This window comes from Vigna unguiculata, chromosome 9 (assembly GCF_004118075.2).
Source record: "Vigna unguiculata cultivar IT97K-499-35 chromosome 9, ASM411807v1, whole genome shotgun sequence".
Lineage (NCBI taxonomy): Eukaryota > Viridiplantae > Streptophyta > Magnoliopsida > Fabales > Fabaceae > Vigna > Vigna unguiculata.
In genome coordinates this window covers 42,060,875-42,073,063 of record NC_040287.1, presented here as the reverse complement: position 1 = coordinate 42,073,063, position 12,189 = coordinate 42,060,875, and the positions used below count along the sequence as shown (strand labels likewise).

The 12,189-nt window shown below is 27.0% G+C and overlaps 1 protein-coding gene across 1 annotated transcript; it reads right to left on the bottom strand.

Annotated features, from left to right (window-relative positions):
- Positions 1–8,134: 8,134 nt before the first annotated feature.
- On the bottom strand, positions 8,135–8,821 carry LOC114163738 (ERAD-associated E3 ubiquitin-protein ligase HRD1-like). Its single transcript, XM_028048033.1, has one exon. It carries the CDS (start codon positions 8,819–8,821, stop codon positions 8,135–8,137), a length of 687 nt encoding a protein of 228 aa, XP_027903834.1.
- Positions 8,822–12,189: the final 3,368 nt, after the last annotated feature.

The following is a 12,189-nucleotide window of genomic DNA, read 5'->3' as shown; positions in this document are numbered from 1 at the left end:
ATTAAATAATATTTAATAAGTTAAAAAGTATAGTTTAATAAGTTATTTTTTAATAATAGTCCACAAATTGTTTAAATGACCTTCATAAATATATTTTTTTGGGTATAAGGTGATGTTAGTTTTTTATAATTTATATTGATATTAAATTATATTTTTTAACATTGTTTGTCAGGATTTTTTTTTTTACATTAATTTAAAAGTTGACTTAATTAACGTGTGTTTGGATTGAAGACGAACAACAAGAAGAGATCCATGAAAAAAAAAAATGGTCAGAGCACTTTATCTCCCTTCTCTTTTTTCTGAAGGTTCTTTATTTGATCATATAAAGTAATCTACCTTTTTAATAATAAAAAGATAAAATATAAAGTATATTAGTCAATAAGACAAGAATGACCTCATCTTGTCACATTCTGCATCCAATTAGCTCCACAAATTTCTGTATTCTTTTAATTTCAGAAGTTTTCATGCGTTTAAAAGCTCACTGGACATTTTACATGCGGGAACCAACATGCACTACTTTCTTTTTAGAACAGTACTTTTTTGTATTCTATTTTTCAAATAGTTAATTAATAATTTGTTTTATCTCTTTTTCTCATGAAATACGTTGTATTTATTTCTGGTTAATTTACATTTTAAAAGTAAGAATTAATGTATACCATAAAATATATTTCAACTAAAACCTTTCTTTTCAATTTCACAATTTAACCAAATTTAGTAGAAAAATAATATATCATTTTAACAAATTAGTTCATTTGATTGTGTTTCATATATTATCGAGTCCAATTGGATCAAATGCAAACTTAAAACAATTAACTCTATAAAATACTTAACATTAAATAAGGATACACATGAGTATTTGAAGGTTTCGTAGAGGCTATGTTCACTTCAAAATATTGATTTGAGGATGAGTGAGAACATCAATATGAGTGGATTAGAGAATAAAATGTATGTTATTATTATTTTTTTAAATATTTGAGTTTGAAAGTAAGTAGACTTAGAGGTAAAGTTTTTGAGTTATTTGAATGATATGATAGGTAAAAAGTAAAGTTTTAATATATTAAAATGTAAAATTAAAATTTTGTCCTTATAATTAAAATTAATATATTTTTATTTTTATTAACATTAATATAATAATTATTATTAATATTACTTTTATTATTATTATTATTTAATATTATTATTAAATTTGGATTAAATATATTTTTGTTTTCATGGGATTGGTTCCAACCAAACCGAACCAATTCCTTTGTATTCATAAAATTGTCGCTCGATGTTAAATAAAGGGTAAACTGGTCTTTCATTACATAATCTCTCAAATATGTTTTGATTAGGTTAGATGATAAAATTGGTACATCTCACAAATTATTGTTTTCACTCGCTCTAGAATCAAGGCTAACGAATGTAATAATCATCTCATATTCCATCTTACCATTTCCTTTGAAACATTAAATTATCTTAAGCAAAGAGAGCATAAAAGTTATAAATTTATTTTTCTTCTCAAAAAGTAAATCACTAATATACTTTTTTCTTCTTCATTTGATCTTACACAATTTTAAGCAGGGGTAGTAAAGTGGGCGGATTTGGCTTACTGGTACACAGGTCCATAGTAAAAAGCATTGGGGCAGGGGGCTTCTCCCTGCACCCCCAACCCTTTCTCCTGTACCCCCAAAACTTTATATATTTCCAGTTTTGCCCATAGTAAAAAGGTAACGAAGAAAGAGAAAACACAGTAAAATCTCCTGCATCCCAATCAAAACTACCCTGACGCTCTGCACCCCAAAACAAACCCATATAAAACGGAATACACATTCCGTTTCTTTTTTGTTGAAACGGATTGTGAAATCCGGTGGAGGATGAAACAGAATACACATTTCGTTTCTTCTTTTTTTTTTTGATTTTTACAGAAACGGATTATGAAATCCGCGGCTTTAGGGCAGGTCTAGATTTGTTATGCATAACTTCAATTATAATTTCTTAAATTAACCTTATTTATATTATTTTTGTTTCAAAATTTTAATTAAATTTGTTGACATTTATAAAATACTGATAACCTTTAATTTATTTTCATTCTCTCAATGTTTCACTTAATTGTTTTTTCATAGTAATGATTCACTTTAAATATCAATCTGTCATTACTGAATGTTTAAATCAAATTTCAAAAAGGTGATGTTTCCTTTTATGTTATTTCAAACTACTAGTGATAGGAACAGAAACTCTTTGTTCCACGTGATCACACTAAAGTTTTTTTTTTGTTTTTTTTTTATATATTATATTACTTCTCCCTCAGTTCTGATCACTCCTTTCTTCTGCCCTCACACTTTATAAAAGCATTTTTTAAATATAATAAAAATTCTTTTGGGATGAGCAATATCTCAGAAATTACAATAACAGGTAAATTATCTGTGAAAAATATATTTTTTATTTTGTGAAACATGCTATGAATATAATCAACTTCTTTGTTTAACAGAAACGGATTGTGGAATCCGTGGAGGGCGCATGAAACGGAATATACATTCCGTTTCGTTTTTTTTTTTTTTGATTTTTTCAGAAACGGATTATGGAATTCGTGTGGGAGGATGCTGAAACGGATTTTAGAATCCGTTTTGGCTTTTTTTTGTTGGTTTTTCGTGAAATCCGTTTTAGCTCCATTTATTTGAAATCTTTTTGTTGCATGTGTGTCTATATATGATTAACTTTAAAGTGGTCCGTCACTAATTTTAAGGAGTAAATCCAACAAACATTTCTTTCGAGTCTGAGTCTAGCATGGAAAATTTAGAAACCAACATTAGGTTTATGCCTTCATTGAATTAAAACACCAAAAACAAATGTCATTGTAAGAAACTATATTATTAAATTAAGAAAGGTGACTTACAGCATCCCCACAACCAGCTACGAACATGAGTCATGTATATATATATATATATATATATATATATATATATATATATATATATATATATATATATATATATATATATATATATATATATATATATATTTACCACAGAGTAAGTTTTAAAAGTAATGGGGTGGGGTGTAATTTTGTTATGAATGAGAAAAAGCAAAGTTTATGGGAAACGGAATACAGATTCCGTTTCATAACATTGTGAAACGGATTCTGTAATCCGTTTCCTAAAAAAAATTGCAATTTTTTTTAGGAAACGGATTACAGAATCCGTTTCACAATGTTATGAAACGGAATTTGTATTCCGTTTCAAAAAAAATTGCAATTTTTTTTATGAAACGGATTACAGAATCCGTTTCACAATGTTATGAAACGGAATCTGTATTCCGTTTCCCATATATTTTGACTTTTTTCGCGGCACAACTTTTGTAATCCGTTTGGTAAAAGTTTGAAACGCATGCCACAATCCGTTTCATAAAAGATTTCGTGATATAGTTTATGAAACGGAAAACAACGTTTCAAATCACAAACAGAAAAAAAGATTAAAGCTCTCAGGGACCACAGACCACAAAAAATGAAACTGAGCAAAATTTTAAATGAAAGCAGAGTGAGATGGAGAAGAAACGGGAGAAGAAGAAATAGTAATAATAACGTTTTGGGGGTGCAGGGACCTTGGCGACGCAGTAAATGAAATTTACTGTGTCCCTACCCACTTTCACCCACTCTCACTCGTATGTTAAAAAAGAGTATAACGGTCAATTTTGGGGGTACAGAAGAACTGTTGGAGGTGCAGGGAGAAGGCCCCTTGGGGCATGTTGAGGTTTTTGAGCTCACGAGCCCGCATAAGTTTGATCCACAACACACGTAGATCAGCGATGGGACGAGGCGGGCTGATTCGCTAGTACGCATAAAACTAAACCCAGAATTTTTTTAGCATTATGATACTTTGACAAATTTTTTTTTGACAAAGTTGGTTTTTCAACACACCAAACCTTTTTGTTCTCTCTCAAAGTTACATCAAATATTTCTTTCATCCATTGAAGTGTCCCTACTTGTCGATTGTCAAAAGTTTGTCAACAAAATTTTGTTAAAAAATAATTTTCCTTTTTTTAATTTTCTTTTTTTCCGGTTCACATGGACACAATAGCTCATTTCTCATTTTTTTTTTCTAGCGTATTCTCCAAAAATCATGTATTGGAGCGCATTTATTCCTTATATTCCTGTATGGATAATTGGTTTGCCATAGACATTTAAGAATGTCAGTTTCGTGAAATGCAACAAAAATATGTAGATAAAAATGCTCATTTTAATTTTAAATATCGATAAATACTTGTTTCATTTTGTGTACAAGGAGGAAAAATATTTTGAAATTCAAGTTTATAAATATTCTGCACAGGAAACAAATCATGTAACTAAAATGTGGATCAATTAGCATTTTGTGTAAGATGGGCGAATCGAGATATTAAACTAATTTTTCGTATATGGAACGGTCAAACTAGTTCATATTTTGCATACTACATACAAGACATGTTAAGTTGTGTTCCAAAACCGTGTTAATATGTTCTGAGAAACACATCTTTTAGTAACAACGTGAAAAATAGTAACTTTTGCATTAGCGTTGTCTTTGATATAAAAAATATTCTAAACTCATAAAACACGCCAGATATGCAGTTTTAACTTACTATTTATGAATTACATTGACTCCAATAAATTTTCGTGTGATTGCACACTCCATCTCAACAGCTTGTGTGATCTTTTTTTACAGTCCTATAACCCTGCATTTGCTATAATCTCAAACCAAAGTCGTGGTATTGGATTTTGTTTTTTTTCAAGACAATTATGGTCTCTTCTAATTTCTATGTAACATCTACTACTAAGTACAAATTATTTAAAAGTTACGATAGCCATAAATCACTTGATAACTTGTAAAAATCACTTTATTGAAAAATAAATATATCTATACCTGTGTTCTACGCATTTATTATGTTAAATATTAATTAAATATTTTTTTTATGAAAAAGATAAAAATAACAACAAATAAAACATAATGTAAATTTCAATTAGGAGCATGTAACATCTGGATAAACGGATGGATTTTTTGACGAGATTCAGTTGAAATGATGCATCATTGGTAAGGCTCAAATCCAATTCACATAAACTGATACTACCTCCAAACGAAAACAGTGTTATAGGTTTATGAGTCTTGTACCTTATATTTTTTTCAAATTTTTCATTTTTATTTTTGGGATTTACAATCACTTAAATTCTCATTAATCTCTAACTCTTCTTTAAAGAGTAGTTCCTTCTATATTGGTAAACTCTCAAACATTTGGATAAATTGATAAATCTTTCTTACGAGATTCAGTTGAATGACACATCACCAAAAATCCAATCACATAAAGAATTGACAGTACTTCCGTTGCAAAATAAGATTGTGGATTATGAGTCTTATACATTATATTTTTCTCAAATTTTTCATTTCTATCATTAAGACTTAGACTCATTTAGATTCTTAGCAACCTAACCTCCTTTCAAAGGTGAGTTATTTTCACATTAATACACTTCCTCTTATACATTAACATTTTCAACCCCGAGTACCACAATAACGATCTTCGTATACTTTTGTTTTATCACAAGGGATACTCTTATCTCAAATCCTTGTTAGTAAAACTTTTGATGCAAAAGAATCTTCACATCTAAGATTCTTCACTCATATTATTGTTAGAGTTAACCACCAAAACAAAGCATGACCTCTGTGAAAATACTAATGGGTGAAGAATCATATTAGCCTTGTTTAGATAAAGTCAATCCAGATATCCCTCACCATGTCAGGACTGGTTCATTTAATATTCCTCTACTTGTAAAGATTAGTTACAGTATGGTGAGATGTGCCTTGTTCTAGGTCTGTATATAATCACTTTTAGATAAAATCGCTGCTGATTAAGTTTCATTTACATCAAAATAGCGGTCTTCGTCCACTTCACTTCTCTGATTATTGTTTATATATATACACTTGTTTTTCAGCATAAAAAATACAACTATATTTTATTTTATTTTAGTGAGTATTAGCGAATCTTTAATTTTAAATAATTATTAAAGTTCAAAATGAAATAAGAGATGCGTGAAAAAGAAACGACTTGTAAGGGCTAGTATAGGAATGAGCTGGAAACAGAAGCCGAGAGTGAATGAAAATAAGCGAATAATGCCGAAGCTTTCGTCATAGATTCTTACACTTTTTTTGTGCTTATTCACATAATCCAATTAGAAGGGACACGTTTGGTTTGTAAAATACCATCAATCGATCGAAGACGAATCGAAGTGATAAGAATGTTTAAGCAACTCCCATTTTCTCGCATGCTTCCAACGCTGTGAATGACATGAAGATGATGCATAAAGAAGTTGGTATTTATGCTAATAATAATTTACACAAAGATTGGGATTTCATAACAGCAAGCTTTTGTAGTGTGCAGTAGTGACAAATTCATCATTTTTCTATATTTTCTATTAACATTATTAACGACGGCAATATGCAATGAAAAATGCCATACAATTAAATATTGTGGATTACCCAACTTGCACTCTTATATAATTATAAATAGTTTTCATTGTATTTTTTATCCTAACTTTAAACAAATTCTGTAATTTTAGTCTTTTAAATTATTAAAATTTTTGTACACAATTTGTTTTCTTAATTTAGAGTTATTTCTAAGGAGATCTTTTAGCCGTTCCAAAATGAATGCAAAATGCATGGAAGAAGCTCATAGGCCCAAATCGGTGTTGGCCCATTTCTGTCGCTAAAATGGGTTGCTCTCATGACTGGAAAGTCGGCCTTTATATGCATACTATGTCTTCCAAAGTCCATTATATAAAATATGTAAATAAAATGTTTACTTAATACTAATTTTATATAAAATAACTAATATCGCGTATCTTCGACTAAGAAAATAATTAAAATAGGTTAATTATAATTTAAGTTATTTTTATTAAAAAAATATGATTCACTTTTAGATAAAAACCATTGACATTGACACATATTTTAAATAAAAAAAATTATCTCCCATTATCAATACTTCGTAATTATACTTGATTGTAAAAAAAATATTTGACATGCCATATATTTATACTACGTAAACAATTAATAACATATATTAAGAAAACGTGGACCGGAATTTAAACGTGTACATACAATGACAAGGAGGATCGAAAGTACTATAAATGTTTTCGGAATGGTTTAAATATAAAGTTGACAAATTTGATAAGTTAACAAATCAAGTTCGCAAAAATAACTGAACGTATCATCTCCTATTTTTTCGTTTATTTTTATTATAATATTATTTATATAATAATAGAAAATAATTAAATAGAATTAAAATATATTGATGTAATTTTTTATAATACAAAGCTAAATATTTAATAGATGAGTATTTATGATATAAAATAAATTAATTAAAATTAATGATATGAGAGAATGCAACTATTAGGTTTCAATCAATAACATCAACTATAATTATTAGGATTGAGATTCAACATATTAAAAGAAATTGGTTATTGTTAACTGATATATTTTATAGCCGGAATGCAACAATCATATTTCCATTAATAGTATGAAAACAGTTAACGTAGACTTCACAGAATTAAAAGAAAATAATTATTTTTAATTGACATATTCTACGTATCGTGAGTCACATAATTATTATATTTTGATATAATTATGTTTTAAGTATCTGATTTTGATAACTATCAATTCAGTTTCTCATAAACTTTTGTGATTTTTTAATATTCAATAAATTTAATTTTTTAAAATTTAGTGGTCGCTATAAATTTATCTTCTTAACTGTGTTAATTAGATAATGTGACTGTTGATTAAATAACGTGTGTTATTATCTTATCATGATACATTCCGTTATCGCTACATATATTTTTATTATTTTAATATTTTGGAATTTATAATTTTAATTTCTTTCTTTTCCATTTAATTTTTTTTCATCTTAACACGTTATAGGGATAACACCCATCCTAATCTATATACTATAATTCAGAGAAAAGTTTCCAGCAACAAATAAAGTAGAATCATTCACATTAAAAAATACTCCAAATAAACAATTCATCCAACCAGGGCAAATATTTGCGGAATAATTTATATATTAAATTTTAAATATTTGAAGTAAAATGTATAAGTACTAAAAATAAAACAAATATAATAAACAAAGGTATTTGGTATAAAATAAATCAAATAGGCATAGGATAACGACATAAAGGACAAGTGTGACTTCTGTGTAGCCATTGTACAATACACTGATGATGAAAAACATGATCACAAGGCATCGACGATAACTTCACACTTTCTTCATCCTCTTTGAAAGGAAAATTTTCCATGCAAATGCCGCACTTTTCGATTTTCATCCTCAAAATAGATGAATTTGTGAACGTCTTGAGGGAATTAATGGCTTCTTCAGACGCTGGAATCTGGGTTGTATTTTGTTCAATCTCTTCTTCTTCCTCTGCGCTTTCTCCATCTTGAAGTACATCCACTATGATGTCTAAATTGAGAGGCAATTCATGGCGTTCTGAATCTACAGACTCCGAATCACAGCAAAATTCTAAAATTTCGACACTCATGTTAACAATGGTTTCTGATGTAAGATCAACCATTTCTGGGACGAAGTAATGAGAACAGCGTGGATCGGATGTCAAGCTCCTTACGAAATCTTCATTGTTTAAGATGAAATTCTCACAGCTAATAGGTATTGAACTTTTTAATAAAGTTGATGTTTCAATACCATGAGAATAATGTATAAATTGAACACTGATAGTTACATCAATCCTTAACATGTCACTGAATTTGACCTTCGCTCCATCTTCTTCAGTTTGCACGTGACAGTGACATTGAAATATAATTCCTTCTACATCTGCCATCTTGAATGATGAACATGTACACATGTATCAGGTTATGTGTATTTATACTAAGGTTGAGATAGAATCTCTTTATTTGGTAACAAATGCATAAAAACAGAAATAGATTATCTTTAAGATTTCTATATCTTTTATTAAATCAATTTTATTTTAATTTTTTTTAAGTATTGATTCATTTTATTAAGATTGAGCTATCTTTTGAAGGAATGATTAAGATTCCAATAATTTTAATATTTAAATTATATTTATGAGAAAGATAAAAAAGAAAAAAATGCGACCTTTTTTCCTTTTTGCTAACGTACATGATTTTTTTTTTGTTAATTTTTGTAATTGCATGTCATAAATAAATTGAAATTTGGAGAATTATCATAAAAATTTGGAAAATCTGTGTTTATATTAATTGAGACTCTTGAAATTTTTTCATTGATAGTGTATAATCAATTTAAATTCACACACACAGAGTATAATAAACTTGAATTATGCGAACATATGTAGAAACATAATCATATATTATTAAGATATTACTTTTTTATATATTGGTGATTTTTTTTTATTACCTAGGATTTTCTAAATAAAGTACGTTGTTCACTTTAAAAGATTGTGATTCCTTAGACATTTTTTTCCAAGGTATATTTTTATTTAAATATCATACTTTATTAAATAATTATTTAAATAGCACAATTGATTCTAAAAATTATTAACAAAATTTAAATTTATAAATTTTGAAATAATTTAATTTGGTAAGTCTTGTAAGACCTAAAAATTATAATAATTAAAAAATATATATTTTAAGTAAAAAATAAAAAAAATTATTGATTTCATTTAGAAGATTTATTTTATTTAAAAGATTATTATAAAAGATAGATGTTTTATTAATTTAAAATATTTGTTTAATTTAAAGATTTTCTAAGATATAAAAGAGTTTTAATAATTACTTTATTTAAAAAAATTATTTCATTTAAAAGATAATATTCAGATAAATAATATATCAATTAAGAAGATATTAAACAAAATCAATTTGAAATAAAGTATATACGGGTGTATATACTGAATTATATTCTATGAAATAAGAATATAAGAATATATGTAAACGATTTATTTGTTAATATTTCGTTGAATCTCTCAGAAGATAATTGTATTCTTGGATTGAGAGTTTCAGTATAATAAGTGAGTTGAATAGTGACAAGCAATAAAAATCTAAAAACATGTAGAATACGAGTGATTTTGAAGCATTTTGGAAGAAAACATGTAGTAGAGGCATAAAGTAAAAAAGAAGGTTCAGGGTTTAGTTTAAATATTTGAGTATTCAGAGCTAATTATCTTGCTTTCTTGTTTTTGTGTTCTCTTGTTTTATATTTTTCTTTTTTTGCTTGAATGAGTTGAAAGTTTAGATTTTTTTTATTTATTTTAGTTCATGGATGACTAGAATACTATGTGTGGTGTTAAAGTGATTGATGTTTTGTGTGTGAGCAACCCTCTTTGAACACTAGTATCATGTGGATCCAATAAGTCTATGTGTGAGCATGGGTGGACCCTATAAGTCTATGAGTGGATTGTGTCAATCTTTGTGTGAGCATAAGTGAACTCCGTCACTCCGTGTGAGCAATAGTGAACTGTGTAAATCTATGTGTAAGCATGAGTGGTGAACTACGTCACTATCTATATGACTACTATGACTAACAATCTTTGTGTGAGTGGCAGGACTCGTAATCCTATGTGGGTTGAGATATCTTATAAACTTTGTAAAAGTGAGTGGTTGTGAACTATGTATGAACAAATCGTGGATATTCAGAGTGAATGAAAGACTGAAAATTTTGTGAGAGTAATAATTGATAGTTTCACATAAACAAGGTATTTGGTAACTTTGTATGATGTAGTGGAGATTTTTGATGAAATTGTGATTTTGTGTAAGTATAAAACCTTGTATTGAGACGATGTTGATAATACATGTATCATAATGAGTGTTACATGGACAGTTCTTTGGAGAATAATTTTCATTAATTATTTTTAGACAAATAAGTTCTTTTCATTTGTAAACATTTTGAAGAATAATTTTTCTTAGTTGTTTTTAGTATTAAAAATTTTGTAAAGATGACATATAGTTTATACTTTTTGTTACAAAATGTTATTAATTGTTGTGTCACGTTATTATAAAATCAAAGACACACCCAAATTATAACACTTAGAATGAAGTCCTGCTTATAAGTTATAATTTTTGTAGTTTTTAGCCTCGTAATAAAGGTAAATCTAACGTTTGAAAATTTTCATAAAAGTAAAAATAAAAAGATAAAATTTTAAAAATAGTGGAAAACATATTATATAATTTAATTTATTGATTCATGAATAATAAATATGATAATTAAAATATTTATAAATATAATAATATTTTTTTAAAATAATTATTCAAAGAAAATTAATAATTTATAAAAACGGTTTTTGTAAAGATTTCTATTCACTGTTTTTATTCATATTATTGTTGAAAAAATTGTATTCATAGTTATTTAATAAATTTTAAATTGTATAAATAAAAAAATTGAAAATTAGTTTAGAATATTTTTAATATGGAATTTATTTTAACATTTTAACATTTAATTTACTTTATATATTTTTTAATTCAATACAAAACTAAATAATCATTTCTCTAAATATTTCTTTTTCTAACAGATTAAATTTTCACATTTTTTAATTTTCAGTTAATTGGTTTTTAAAATGATTAATTTTCTAAACAATTATTTTTAAGTTATAATATTTTTTAAATAATTCTTTCTTAATATAAGTAGTTTTCTAAATTATTATATTATTAATGATTTATTTTTCTAAAATATTCTTCAATATAAGTACTCTTCTAAACTTTAATTTTTAAAATATATATTTTTCAAGACAATATTTTTTTAAAAAAATTTAAAAATTTCTCTCTCTTCATTTTTAAATAGAAAATAACATTTGAAAACAACTTTTAAATCTTCTTTAATCTAGATAGATAATATAATAGGTGTTAGATTGAGGATGTGTCACCAAGCAACTTAAGCAAGTTAATCTTAACTTTTGTAATTGCGTACAACTTATGTTATGTCCCACAACATGCAAAATTGATAGAGAAAACTGAATTGATTTCCATACGATTTGATTGATGATCCATCAGGAAATGTAGAGGATAAGAGGAGTGGGTGGTGGTTCTCATCTTATACCAGCAAGTGGTTAGGACAACCTTGGGCACTTTCCCTTTTACCAATCTGATTCTTGTGCAAATCCAAAATAATGTGAAATATTTTTGTTCAATTATTAAGGCTGCATTCTAAATACTTTTGTCACAGATCAGAATCTATAGGCACCAAACAGTGAAACTGCAGCAATTTACTGACAAAAAAGTA